The 15,543-nt window shown below is 38.8% G+C and overlaps 1 protein-coding gene across 3 annotated transcripts in view; it reads right to left on the bottom strand.

The window, feature by feature from the left end:
• Nucleotides 1–15,543, bottom strand: part of GRM3 (glutamate metabotropic receptor 3) — a 209,358-nt gene that overhangs the window by 71,380 nt on the left and 122,435 nt on the right. The window contains exon 2 of one of the 3 annotated variants that reach the window (XM_038556666.1): nt 986–1,185. The exons of the other annotated variants lie outside the window; for them this stretch is intronic. Coding sequence (XP_038412594.1) covers nt 986–1,012 — 27 coding nt within the window. The 5' untranslated portion in view covers nt 1,013–1,185. The remainder of the gene's footprint in view (nt 1–985; nt 1,186–15,543) is intronic. 3 annotated transcript variants of the gene reach the window in all.

Here is a 15,543-nt window from a genome sequence, read left to right as displayed (position 1 = left end):
AACCTTATCAAGAAAGAACCTCTACTTCAAGATTTTAAAGCTTGAATAAAGACTTTAAATTTGTTATAATTCACCTAATCACTAATATTTCACCGTTTTTATTGATTGCAGAATAAAAAAAGGAAAATGACACTAGCTTATCAAGGGGCATTTTATGCGTGGAGGATTTGCATGAATATATATCTCAAAATATCTGCACCCATTATATGCATATCTAATAATAAGTTTATTTTAAATTTTCCTGGATACTTCACATATTCTGAACACTTCTATCTCTGTACTGACTTCAGGTAAGTTACCTGACATACAAATTGTACTTTAATCAGAAACAACATTGAATATTCTGGTATACTCTATGAGTACTTTGAAATTTTCCTTCTGGAAATTGTGGTTTCAGGCTTACATTTGACATGTAGGAAGCACAGCTTGAAATAGGCAGCTGTTAGCAAAGAGCACAAGTAACCTAAAACAACTGACATCTGAGTCCGGATTAATCATCATTTCATCTGGCAAAGGAAACCAACAGCCAAGTTCATACACAGCCACACAGCATGTTCTTGGAGATCTGGCCTGCTATTAAAACCAACACTTGATATAGCCCAAAGCTATCAAAAATGTTTTCGATATCTTTTCAAACCCTGGTACTTCTCACTTAACTACTAATAAGAACAGCTAGAATATCTGGCCCTGGCCATGCAAAACAAAGCAAATTTAAGAACCAAATCTTTCTTGCATTTGGCAAAAAAAAAAATAAAAAAATAATAATAATCTAGGATATGGATGAATTTGGGAAAATAGAGGTAAGCGGCTGAGAGGCTGGGTGGCTGAAGACTAGTATGCCATTTATTTCTTCTTTTATCAGGACCAGGATACCCTGAATAAAATGACCTGCACTGACTCATTTGAACACGGAAGTATTGCTTGTTTGTTCAGCCTGATTGATGTGGGAATAAGCATGTACTGTCATTACTTCTAGACTGATTACCTGGCTTCCTTCGGACTTCTGTACCATGGTGGCAGACTGGCAATAAGAGAGAGCCCTGTGTGTGCATAGGCTTGGCTTGGTAATGGTGTTTCTGGGTAGCACTGGAGAAGCTATCTCCTCTTGATGCTACAGTTTATGCTCATCTTCAAGTTGCATTCATCAAGACCTTAACTCCTCAGGGAGGCAGGGAATGAAAGGACCTGAAAAATGCCCAGAGATATTATTTTCTGGCAGCTAGGAGCCAAGAAAGTGCCAAAACTTCCTTCTCCCAGAGGGGCAGAAGTAATGAGAAGCTGCTTAAGAAAAGAGTTCTTGTCCGTTGACTGATAGGATCCTGTGGCTTCACGTCCACCTCTCCAGGATATCTGGAAACAATTTTTAGACAAGGCAGGCTGTACAATGGAATGAACTATGTATAGAATATCGTCAATGTGAAAAGGATTCCCTGCACTGGGAAGGGCCACGATGAGCTGTGGCATGTTTGGGAGGATGGTGGGCTAGAATAAAACTGTGATTATTACAGTTATTATAATTATTCACAGTGTGTGGCTATGAATCTGAAAGGGGAAGAGCAGAAAGATATCCGGGTGGGAAGAATAGGGGAGAAGAACAGAAGCGATGTTGTGGCATACACCATGGATTGTCTAGCTGTTGTTGGTAGGAGCTTTCTTATTAACATAAAGCTTGAAACTAGGGTTGGGGGATATCCAGATAGTTGTCAGCTGGATGTTTCCTATCTCATTTGTCTAGAAAGTGGGCATCTGAAGCATTCCTGACTTGCTTTACTGGCCATATGGTTTCTCTGAGAAAGCATGAAGGAATAAGGGGAACTCCTACACTGGACATCATTTTAAAAGTAAAAGAAGAACCATTTTGGGATGGGGAAGTAATGTGGAATTTTGGAAGAAAATTATCCAATTATATTATTAGCAGGAGTGGAGGAAGGAGAATGAGGATCAAGCTATATATATTTTATAGCAAAAAATGGTTTAAAAGTAGAGGTACACTCCTCATGGACAGAGACTAAAAAGGTACATAGCTTAAGAGAGATAGAAATACTTAAAAAATAATTCTTACAATATAGAATAGATTCAGTAGAGCATGAAAGACAAGATCTCCAGACAACTCACTGGGTTGCTAGCCTACATGGGGACATTTGAGTGATAACAGAACTAGTGACAAGGGATGGTTGTTAGAGGCACGCCGGGTCATCGGGCATGCCCACGGACAGCATAAAAGATGGGAATGAACCTGAGAGAAGGTTCTGTGTAAAACTAATGCACAGTATGTGAAAATGGAGCAAAGTGATTGCTTTTGTCATTTTGTATTTAAATTATGTTTCAGGAGAAGATTTAGTGAGAAGAATCATTGGCTAGTGAAGGTGATTCCAGATGGTGAAAGGAAAGATCATGTCCAGTCCCTCTGGCTTCTTCCTTTCTGCCAGTGAGAATGTTCTCTAACCTGGAGATGGTGATACAATTATTTGAAAACGTTCTCTCACATCAGTGTGTGAGAGAAGACCAAACACAAACCCGTAATCATGTTATTTGAGTTTGCTTCCATTTCTGAGTTCTGGAAGAAATAGCAGATTAATCTATGGAATCACCATTAGTAATCTCTGAGAAATCAATAATGGGAGGACTGTCAGAGAGTGAAAAGGGAGGAGGAAGGGCAAATTCAGGAAATGTAAATTAAGAGTTGAATAAATCAATATGCAGGATGTATTTTGGTAACTCTACAATAGAGTTTTTATTATTATTATTATTATTAGAGAGCATGCAAATGCTTAGAAAGGCGCAGCACTGATTCACTAAGAATGAATTTCACTAGAGAACATCTCAGCGTTAGTAGAACTATTTAGGGAAGAATTGTAGCCCTGGAGGACCTTGACTTCAACAAGGCATTAGTAATATTACTTGGAGTCTTGTGGAAAAAGGAAACTGATGGGAATTGGGTGAGAAAATTGAATGTATTCAAAGAGAACAGTTAGGAACAAAGTCTATGAGGTCGTCAAGTAAGATTAAATTTTTGGTATCCCTGGGTGGCGCAGCGGTTTGGCGCCTGCCTTTGGCCCAGGGCGCGATCCTGGAGACCCGGGATCGAATCCCACGTCGGGCTCCCTGCATGGAGCCTGCTTCTCCCTCTGCCTGTGTCTCTGCCTCTCTCTCTCTCTGTGACTATCATAAATAAATAAAAATTAAAAAAAAATAAATTTTTATCAGCGACCTTGCAAAAGAAAGTAAATAAGCCACATGATCTTTATGTTTTAGAGCTGGAAGGAACCATGAAAATGATCTAAACCTTTTGTTTTATAGACGAGGAAGCTGAACCTCACAGGGTGAAGTGACTTTCCAGAATTTACACAAAATAAGCAGAAAAGCTGAGAGCCTAATCTCTTGATTTCTCCATAGGACTAGACATCCTCCCTGGTAATAAGAGCATAGGGAGAGACATGAATTTATAGATTGAAGTTAAAATGACAAAAGTGGACAAAGAACTAGGGCAAATGAGGTTACAAATGCAAAGCTGAGCATTGCAGTTCAGCACCAGAAATCCAAGGGGAGCTAAAATCAAAGATGGATTATTGAAGGGTTCACTCCCTTTAGACATCAGTTCACAATTCCTCAACAGTGAATAGGGAGGAACTATCCCACAGTCCCTATTCTTTGAGTTACTATTGACAGACTACCCTTTTTGGGAAGCCTTTTAAGGATCCCTTGTGCTTTTAATAGTCCTAATATTTTTGTGCCAGCTAGCGTTCTAGCTGTTGTAGATGTATTTTCTGCTTTAATTCTCATAGCAATGTTATGCAGTAGATACTACCATTAGCCTGTTGTATAGGTTGAGGAAGTGAGGCACAGAGTGCCTCAAGATCTTGCTAAAGAGCCCAAAGTGATAGGATTTGGCACTGTGTTCACCTTCCCAGACTTAATCTGTTCTACAGTCCAAGCTCTGAACCTCTGCCATATGCAATTCTTCTCACTTATACTATGGGCATGATATATTTCAAGTTATAACATGTTTGTCTTTTTATAATTTCTGATAGCATAAGCTCCTTGATGTGAGGGCCATGAGTAATCACTCCTTGTTATCAAAAGTATATATATGTTTTTTTATTGTTCAATCTGTATTTTCCAGTGACTCCGTAAACATTTGTTTTCTGATTGGCCATCTTCAGAGATAACAGCAGTTGTCTGAGAATCCACTGGGAAATTTTAACTGTGAGTTTGAAAGCTTCAAGCTATAAATATCATGATCATGTGTGACTTCATGATTTACGTGAGAAATGCACTGACCTTATGGCGGAGCCTGTTATTTCCTAGGGCTGGAGAGGCTGCACACAGATTTAACAGAACCCATTCCCCTATGTAGCACAGATTATAGTTTGATATTCAGTACTCACACACCTTGGAGTATCCATTTTCTGAATGGCTTGAATTTATGCAGGACTAGCCATTGCCATGTTTTCATTGTAACCTATATAAGTCACAAATATATCAACCCTGTTGGCTTGAGTAGAAACATTTAGAATGCTGGGCATGGCCAGGTACTATTACCCACATTAGCAGATGACATGGTCTAAAATTAAGACTTCTTGTATTAATCTCATTTTTGTAGCTGCAAGCTGGAGTTATTTTAGGATGGGCATGAGCTGCAATAGTTGTCCAACAAACCAGTGTTACGTGTTGTTGACCACCTGCCACCATTTCCTCATTCTTATACCCTCCAGAGGAACTCAGTTCCATGTAATCCCTCCAATGTGTTATGTTTCCTGTCTATGCATTAAGTTCACTGTATACAATGTTCTCAAGTCTGCATGCTGTTGCACATGCTGTTCCTTCTGCTTAAAATGACCTTTACCACTTGTCTGCTCAGTGCCCTGGGAAACCTTTCTTGATGCCTCACTTGAAGCTGAGTTGTGCCCATTATCTGAGACTCTTGAGCTTCTTGATGTATTTTCCTCATGGTGTCAAAGTATAACAGTAATTTCTATTTGCTAATTCCTCTACTGGAACAAGAACTCTTAAGGACAGGGGATGTGTATTGTTAATTTCTGTTTCCTCCGTGCCTTGCAGAGTAGAGAGATGTTCCATAATGTTTGCTAAATGAATGAATTGATTAATGAGTGGGTAGTTTGCTGCTGTCCCATGTAATCTTTTCTATTACAAGGATAGATTTCTGTGGGGAAAAAATAGCTAGCCATTAGCAGGCAATGTAAAGATACTCTCAAACACTGTTGATAAACAATTTGGTGTGCAATGTGGATCCTTCGCTAATTATATTCAGTTCTCCACTAAAATGAGGTGACACACAAGACATGGAATTGGCTTAGACATTAAGGAATCTGGAGCAAAGAATTTCATACTATTAAAACTGATGTCTTCAAATTATCTCTGTGTTATTAATAAGGAGTATACAAAAGGGAGTCAGTATGATCAACTGGCCATGAAGCCAATTCCTTTTAGGCTAGAAAACTGTCTTTTTATTCAAAGGAAGGAAAACAAGGGGCCTTATCCATGAAATCTAGTTCTCGAATAACATAGACCTTAAGTAGGAGTCATATAAATGTATATCTGGTGCAGGCTTCACCAAATGAACTGGTAGTAAGGTCTGCTGGTAAGGTAAAGGTTTTCTGGAGACAAATGCACCGTGTATAGGATACAATACATATGCAGCCAGACACTCAGCACTATCATCATTTGCTCTCTTATTCTTTCTTGGGAATGTCTAAAACTTTCCCTTTCCAATAATCAATATCTGATTGTGGACTGATTCTACTGTAGGCATCAAAATCATCCTTATGCACTTTTGGGAATTTTGAGTTAAAGACCAATTTATTTGGAAGTTTTACTTCTCCTGACACTTTTTATCAAGTCAGGAGGACTCTTCTTTTTAGGACTCCAGGTGTCATGCTTCATTTCAATGATGTTCTGATCATGAGATCAAAAGGGTATGAACTGTGGGAAAGAGCTCAGGTAATCCGTTCTTTGATGTTGTGAAAAGGGAATATGAATTCGAAATTTCAGGCACCTGTGATCCTCCACATCAGTCCTGCGGCCACCCTTCCCATTCAGGATATCCAGGATGTACCCATTTCAGACACTAGCTTTGTGCCTTCTGTGATGGCATAATGCCAAATACTTTTTTTTCAACAGAAGACAGAAAAGGAGTGTGCGAGTTTAGAGTCTAGTAGAAATAGATTTCCTACTCGAGTGATTGTTCATTCACAAGGATGCTTTTCAGTGCTTTCATTGTCATTGGCATCTGAGACTATGCTAATACATGAACAGGAACAACAATGACTGATTTTTATGTGGAACTGTACTTACCTACAAGAGTTCCAGATGGTGAGAGGCATCAAAGTTTTGCTTTCCAAGAGAAGTGCTATCTATAGCGCTGAAGTATATACACTTGAAAAATAACTCCTGTGGCTGTCCTGGGAATTAGAAGCTCAATAATAGCCTCCATGGGTTTGCCTTTGCATTCTTTGCTGCTCCTATCTCTTTGGGGCTGTTTTCTAAGAATAAGTCTGTAACTTTAATTGTTTTATCACACATACAGTGCCGAAAGCTTTGTTTCATTCTTTTAATTAAACGATTATATATAAGCCTGGAAGAGAAACACTGAGTGCTGCACTTTGAACCATCTGCTGCCTTATAACACATGTTATTACATAAAGCAGGTTTTAAAAGTTGTGCTGGTAAGAAACCTCAGTGACCCTTCTATTTCAAATGATAAAGTTGCACGGTTAGCTGTACAAAATCCCGGATTGGCTTGTATTTTAAACTGCAACTGGAGGTGGTATATAGTTGAGAAACTGCCTGAGGAATTCAAGCTGTTCACATCACATGAGTTATCTGCCCATAAAGGATGCCAATCATATTGTTATTGTGGAAAGGATTAGTCATTTTTTTTTTTTTTTGGACCACACTACCTGCAGCACATCTGGGAACATTTTGCATGAAAACAGTTGATTGCAGCCCATGTCTGAAGGCCAGAGATTAATCTGGATTTAGGAAATCACATAATAGAGTGCAGCAAATGCCAGTTTACTCAGTAATCTGCAAAAGTCACTAACTCTTACATGCTGTAGCCCCAAAACACCAAAGATTCATGTTGCCTTTCCTATTCAACAGCATGACTCAGTTCCAATGATTTTGTATTGGCGGTCCAGACAAAGGATTCCTTATTCATGGCAAAAACTTACAAAAATGGCTTGAAGTTAACCTGATTTCTATCCCAACCTGTCCTGAAATCATTGTACTCCACACCTGTGGTTTCCAACCCAGATAGTAATGTACTTTCATTTTCGTCATTTGTGACAAAAGGATTTATAAATAGAAAGGTTATCCATTTTGGCATTCTCATAGCTGAAATGATATGCAGACCATATAGATCCCTTGAGTCACATTTTTTCAGGAGACCAGCCATAAGACGTCAAGTTTCTCATAAATGACAATGCCACTCTGCATTGGGCAAGTGTCTGTCTTGCTCCCTTATCTCAGGAATAACTTTACTTCCTCTGACTTAGCAAGTACTTGCAAGAAGAACCAGAAGGCATTTTGCCCACTGAATCAGTCTGCGTCTGATTTTTTTTTTCTTTTTTTCCCTCCATGAATTTATTTTCACGAGAAATCATGGAACTGAATTCATTTGAGTTCTAGTCACTAATAACGGGATTAAAAGGCCTATGTCAGATCTGGTCCAGAGTATATTAATGTTTGTCAGCCACACCAGCAAAAGCATGGTTCCCAGGATGACCTGACACCATCAGACCTGTTAGAAGCATGTCCTTTAGTACCTTTGGTATTGATTTTTCTTTCAACAGATCTGTCAGGGATGAAAGCAGATAGTGTTGTGGTCGAATGCTCAGGGTTGGAATCAAATGGGCCAAAATTTGGAGTCCCACCTCCTTCCTTCACTAGTTGTATCCCTTAGGCAAATTATTTTAACTCCTTGAGCTTTAGTTTCTTCATCTATAGAAAGGAAATAATAGTATCCCCTTGCTTGAAGAGTTATGTGAGGATGTAGTCATAACACATGTGAAGTACTTGGCTCACTGGCCAGCACTTAGTAAAGGCTCAATAAATGATAGAGATGCTGATAATGTCAAACCCAGCAGTCATTCATCCAGCAAACTTTGATCAGTGCCAATGGTACCAGGCAATATTCTAAAATGTAGGTCTTTCTATGATCTACTATCTACTTTCTATGATCTACTTTCTATGGTCTACTAATTTCCACAAAGCTATAGCCTGGTACAAGACAAAGAAACATTACCAAAGATTAAAATTTTGAGGTACATGCATACAAACTTATACAAAGACACAGGTGAAGGAGTGACTAATGACACTCAGGTGAGTCATGGCAGGCTCCGATGGAGAGGAAGCATTCAACCTTGATCTTGAAGGATCAATGAAACTTTGCCAGGTAAAGAAAGAGAAAAGGAAGTTTTTAGGCAGTTGAAAGAATACAAAGACAAAGAAGAGTATTTGTTCTAATAGTATAACAGTACAATTCAGGATTGTTGGGGCAACCGGTGCTTTGCAAGATTTAGTTGAAGGTAAAGAAAAATAGAAGGACTGTGGCTAGATTGATAAATGTTTTATATGCTATGCTAAAGATTTTAAAAGATAAAAGGCTATTAAAATTTTTAATTAAGGGAATAGCATGACCAAAGGTGTGTTTTAGAAAGGCCATAGTGGATGACATCCAACTTGAAAAGAAAGAGTCAGAGAAGGTTAATGAGGTGGGCAAAACAATCCAACCTTGGCTGTGAGTTCATGTAATCCCAGGAGGATGAATAAATTAATACTAGAAATATCAAGACTGGAGGTATAAAGAAAAATTTGAGTCCACTTAAAACTGTTTTATTTGGTTGGTAGTAATCACTAAAATGCTTATGTCTCCTTTGTTATCCTGTTTGGGTCATTATGGATCACTTGAATCCTCCTTGGAAGGAAGCAATTCATAAATAAGGTTGGTTGTTGGACAGTATAAAAAGGCTAAAAAAACTTTTAAGTCCCTGGAAGCATCTTGGAAAAGTTAACATAAAGACTTCCTCTAATGTGGATAAGAAAACCAAGAGTCAGTTAAGTAGCCATTGGCAGCAGTTGAAATTTGCTGGATGGCATCAACCCGTGTTTATTGTTGCATTTCTTTAAATCTGGTTCTCAGTGATATTCCTTAAAACTACTGTATAAGCATGGATAATCTGTGCTTAATACATACATAGTGTTTTTACTTCTATGGAAGGTTACTGTTTTATAGAAAAATTCTGAACGAATTATAGATTATGTGTTCAATCACATCTGTTTTCCACATTGGGAAAGCTTAATTGCCTGGTTTGTGTTCTATGAGGGCTCACTGTGAACCTGATGGCAACTACCCAAACTGGAGGCACAGTGCCTGGGAGAAACCAACTCATCCCTGGGATGCATGCCCTGCACATTCAACCCTAATAAGTGATGGCAAATGTTTCAAGATGCTTTGCCATTCTGACCACTTGGCAAGGAAATCTGGTCTATATTTGGAATATAATTTTTGAAAGTGTTGCTTCTATTGTGTTCTCCCCTGTATGGCAGTTCCCTCTGTTGGAAGGTAAAGTCAGAGCTGGCAAGAATCAGGACTTTGTCACTAGTAACAGAGGGATTTCCATAATATACCAGGTGGTTATGTCAAAAATAGCATCACCACAATTTTAGTGTCCAAAGTCCCACTGATATACTGCCTGGAGTATCAATGTTTGCTTAGAGCTTAACTCCAAGTGTTTTTGCAACACTGTTCTTTAAATTTCCGAAGTCCATTAATTAGAAAAATGCTCTGTAAGTTTTCAACTGCATTTTTCATAGACCACTAAAAGCGCTTCTACTACATTAAATCAATGAAATTTCATTATTATAAACTGCTAAGTGTTGGCTCCTTCCATACTGAAATACTGAGCCTTATATATATTGATCCATTTAAAAGGCACATGTTTAACAGTATTTGAAAAGAGAACTTTGTGTTGTTAAAGCAAAATCATATCTCAGATTTAGCTAAAGGAGTCCCATTTCAATTAGCTTGTCAATTTATCTATCTCATAGTATAAACCCTTGCTGATATGTCAGGAATGTCTGCATTCTTTGCTTTTCATCCTATGGCCTTCATCATAGACATGTGGCCGCAATAGGAGCTGGTTCTCAGCCATGGGCTATTCTGTTGCCCAGTGGACAGTGGTCCTGATGGCACTTGTTTTTCACAAGAGTAGTTTCCAAATAAACACATGACAGAAGGGGAATTAATTAAGGAGTAAATTAACCCTAAAGCAAAGGGAAAAAAACAGTGCATCTTAGATAATTACCTCTGATGAGACATTTCTACAATGTAACAATGTTAACAAAAACATTTCAAAATTGCTGTTGCCTTCTTCCCTACGATAAAGTCCTTGAACAGCATTGTCCTTTTTTTTTTTTTTTTTTTTTGGAGGAGGGGAAGCAGGAGCAATGAGGGGAGATTTCAAAACAATTGACTTTGTGAGATTGCTTTAGAATATTAGAATGAAAAGTCTGGAAAGGAAATAAATAAAAGATTCTATCTGAGATAACATTTGAGTTGGAGTTTTCTGAAGCTTAGGCTATGTGATGGGATGATCAGCATAGCAGTGTGGGAGGCAAGCTATGGGATCCTAATGTTAATTCTGCTACTTGAAAAAACGGTAGAGACTTGAACTAGGTACCTGACCTTTATGACCCTCAGTTCCTCCAAGAATTGTTTCTCTTAGACTGGAGATGTTAAAAGTAAAAAAAAAAAAGCTAAAAATATTATATAATTGTAATATCAGTAATAACATGTACTAAAATCTGAAATGTTAAATGCTCATTATGTGTGAAACACTATTTTTGTGGGTTTTATGTATTTTCTCATTTAATTCCTACCAGTAAGAGAGTACTACCAATCTTTCCATCGTAGACATGAGGAAAAAGGCAATGAAAGCTTAAATAAATCCTAGTCAGCCCACATTCAGAGTTTTAAATCAGTGAGCTGAAATTTTTCAAGAAAGGTATGCTAAAAATGTATAGTTGTAGCATGTCTGTACTATGATCATTGTATCTGCAATATTGAACTTACTAAATGCAACTATCATCTTTAATTTTCTGGTGAAAAAGACACAGTAAAGATGGATTCGTGAATGGATCTCTAGAGCTGTCACTGCTTTTCATGAGGACAGGGTGATGTTTCCTTTTCTTTTGCATTAAGTATGTGCATAGTATGTGACATACTTGGCACTCTGATGACTCTTTATGCAGAGAGACTGTGTAGAGCTAGATTGGACTACGGACGTGATCCTGACTGTATCTGGGATGGCCCTGGGTGCCCAGCTTTGTTACCTTGGACGGTTGTCTCTGGAATAGTCAGTCTAAGGACAAATGAAATAGAACCCCTAGAGCTGCTCTCAAATTGAGGCATCTTTTGTGGCACGTGTGTAGGCAATGTAGGAGTGAGAAGTGGGGAGACTTTTGTCCCACATGCTCAGTTTGCTGCATCATTTTTCTTTTGCATCAAAACCAGACTACCCACTGTAGGAAAATGCTTATTTTAAATTTATGAGCATCTAGACTAATCTAGAATAGGTGGGTCATAGCTATGACCCACAAATCCAAGATGTGTTTAGGGATCTTCAACCTTCTCGATATGTAGCAGGTTATCATCCTGTTAATACTTTCAATTCATTAAAAACAACAACAACAACAACAACAACATTTATTCTTACCCTGGTAGAGACATTATCCTAAGTGCCCTCTGTACAAAGGCAAAAGGTGGTTTATAGTTTCATAGAAGAATAGATATACAAATAAACTATTATAGTAGCAGAGGTGAGTATTTATGTAGTGGAAACTTGGGAAGGGTTTCTCAAGAAGGGTAGGGTTGGAACTGAGAACTGAAGGTAGATAGGGTTTGGCAAGGCCTATAGACAGCTAAAGAGCATTACATTCCAGGTGGAAGAAACACTGTGTTCTCACTTTCATGAGAGAATATGCAGATCATATCTGAGAGACTATGAGAAAGCAGCTTTCCAGGGAGCCTTCAGAGGCAGGCTTTCTGTTTACACTGATCTGAATGTCTTTTTCCTGTTAATGTCCATTCCTTTCTGTTCATTTTGTTATTCTCTCTAGTCTCCTAGTGCTTAGGATGTCGGTGATACTCAGGTGCTTTTCTTGTACCTGTTTTATATATAGATTTGATATTTCCTAATTTGCTTAAACAGGTCTCAGGGACTCATAAGATGTCTGTTTTTAAATTTTACTTTATATTCTCTCCCCAGACAGACTCTACACAATCATGTTCTTGATGTTCCTGAAATATAAATGCTTAATAGATGCTTATTTTCTGATGAAAAATGATTTTATGAGAGCCCTAGTTGTAATATGTCAGTAATTGAGATTCTCGATTCACCAAATTCATAAAAATACTACCTTAATCAAGTGAAGTAACAACTAGCCGGGCTTTTTCAAAGTGATCCTGACAGAAAGAGTCTATTATTTATTTTGCTCCATGTTTGTTACTACTTCCCTTGTAATCCCTTCTATCCCAATAGTAGAGTATTTTTCTTGTGTAACACATAAAATTAAGAAATGCCCTTAAATGCCATACAGTTCAAATACCAATATATTGCTTCAATCTCCTCAAAAATGGGTCATTTTTCCTTGAATAACTACAATGACAGAAGACTCACTTCCTCATGCCCCCTGCTCTTTCATTTCTAGGACATCTCCCTTACATTGGCCCTCAGTGTGCCTTGTTCTAGGTCAGTGATTGCCAGTGGGGAAGGACCATAACTTTGTGATTTGGCAAGGCATGGAAACATTTTTGGATGTCACAACTTCATGACTTCAGGTACCACTGGCATGCAGTCTAGTGGGTGGAGGCCAATGATGCCACAAACCCTCCCACAAAGCACAGGGGCAGCTCCAGCCCAATAGTGCTAACGTTGAGAAACTCTACTCTAGATTCATCTTACATATCCATGGAAAAAGTATAAATTTTTCCATCTAGCAGTCTGTCTGATACTTGGACACAGCTAACTGCATGTTATAATAAGACTAGCAATTCATGTATGACTCTTCCCAAAGCATTTAAATTTAAAGGAGGAATGAAACATTGAGGGAAGGTAATGCTTCATGCAAACTGACCCATCCATGGTCGACCTCTTTTGCACTGTGGACTTGGATGGAGGAATAATAGAGTGGTGTCTGATTGTGCTGTTCCCCTTGTCCCATCTAGAAACTTACTTACTGTTATACTTACTGCAGGGGATTTAGTTTAAGGAGTTGTTCTTGTCAGACACATGATGTGAGCAATGCATGGCATATCCAAATCCATGTCATGATAAATAAGAATGTTATAATGACCCTCTCCCAGGGTAAGAGAGGTCCTCAGATATGGATATTACTAAAAATTCTGTAAAAGCATCTAACCATACCAGGCATGAGAAAGGAGTAGTGAGAAACTCTCAAGGCTCTCTTCTCCCTTTCTATAAGTTCACCTTGTAGATGCCATCTAACCCATGTCCCGATTTGTTGCTGAGGTCAGTTTAACACTCAGGGACACAGCAACTGGGTCAATTTATACTTACACGTTCAGTTAAAATGTGTTCCACACTGCAAGAAAAGCTGAAGAAATGATACAGCCTCTGAAAAGGAGTGAGGAACATTTTTGGGAAGGATTCAAGGGACATTTTTGAATGGACAATTGAGGAGCTCTAACTACGGTCTGTTTAAAAAAGCACAAGCATAAACAATGCTTCAAAATAAGTACCATGTAAGACAATTGCTGCGCTAAAGCAACCAACCTGATCCTCTTCTTGAATAAATACTATTTTCCCTCAAAGTGGGTGGATTGCAGGCTTGTAGAGAAGAGCAGAATCATCTTTAAAATGCTTTGAAAAGACACTGATTCACCAGAGGGGGTGAATAGACCCCACGTGTATTTGCTAATAAAGAAGGATTTTTGATGCTAGCTTTCATTGATTATCCAGTTAAGAAATCAATACTGTTGTTTTATAAAAAGGACAACCACAGAGTAGTTTGCACTACTTAGTAAGAGCATTGGGAAAATAATTATTAAGGTCTTCATCCATGGTGATACAGTTTAACTCAGCAAATCATTAAGAATTTCCCCTTTCAGGCAGTTTTCATTCTCTGCAAACAATGCCTATTGTATGAGCTAACACAGCAAGGGGCATCTCCACTGCTGACTTCCAGAAAGTTCTTTTCTGTGAGGAGATAATGAAAGAAGAGGAAGCTGGAGAGAAAGCATCTCCTGGAGCAATCCCACCAATGAAGTAATCTAGGCTCACCTGGGGAGATTATTACCATTTTCTAAAATTCTCTCTCTCACCAGGCAATTTTGTGACAGAAAACTCTGTGATCTGGTTTGGGACTGGGAGCTACACTTAGATGATAGGAATTTTTAACTGTGTGGTGGATTCATGTTAGTACATTTCTTCCATGGCTTCACCCTCTTTTTTCCTTCTGCTCGGTTCAAGCAAAGTACTTCCTAGTAAATATTCAGGAAGTCAAAAGTACTTAAAATTGGATTTGGCGTGTTGACTGATGTGAATGAATCTTTGTGGCCACTAGCTACATGCTGTCACTATAGTTACAACATCGGGGCCTGTGATGAGAATCAGTCCAAGAGCAGTAGGTGAGTATGCGGGGTACCCTGAAAAAGCCACTCTCCTAAAATATTTTCTCTGTTAGTGTGTAAGAGTGCTTTCAGTTCACCATCAGAAATGTATCGCTTTGGAATGCCTTTGACTACTTGTTTTAAAATTCTTATTAAAAGGCTTGTTTCAAATAGATAACACACTTTAATTCTTAGCTCTGTAGCTAAGAGCTTCCTCAAACCTTTCTTCTTTCACAATACCTAGCTGAAAGCAAGGCCCTTTGAGGAAGGGTCTCTTGGACCCTTGGAAGAGTGTGTGAAGTTAGGTGTATAGACAAATTGCTCTACCTTCTAGCTTACCTTGGCTGGGACCAGCCTGTGTGTGATCTAGTCAGAGCCTCAGCATTCATGACACCAGGAGGCGTCCTGTGGAGGAGGAAGTGAAGCCCTCTCTGCACTTCCTCTCCAGCTCACCCCCTTCCTCATGTCAAGGCTTTTCCCTTGGCACACAGACATCTGCCACAATATTCTAATTGGTTTCCTGAGATCCAGCATCTCATTCATGATGCTGAATGTAGCCTACATGATCCATGTAGCCTTTCTCCAATGCAACTGTCATTCTATCAGTCTTCCTCAGAACCTTTCTAAATTTCGTTTCTGACCTTGTGAGCCACATAAACATATTCTGAATTGTAGTTACTGTTACTTCATAGAAGTATTGTAGCTGGAGCCAGATTTTAAGTTCCTTGAGGCCAAGGCTGTGTTCACTCTTATGTTAGTGGTCTTTCTACCCTTGTCACAGTGCAGAACACACAGAAGGGGGTGACTTGCTGTTGAGGTACATGGGGCTTCAACCATGGTTTGGCCACTGGGAGGGCCTCGGAGTTGGTTTTAGGTATGGCTCTTCCACT

The sequence above is a fragment of the Canis lupus genome, chromosome 14, assembly GCF_011100685.1.
Source record: "Canis lupus familiaris isolate Mischka breed German Shepherd chromosome 14, alternate assembly UU_Cfam_GSD_1.0, whole genome shotgun sequence".
NCBI lineage: Eukaryota > Metazoa > Chordata > Mammalia > Carnivora > Canidae > Canis > Canis lupus.
Note: the sequence above shows the minus strand (reverse complement) of the source record. Positions and strands in the feature narration are given on the sequence as shown.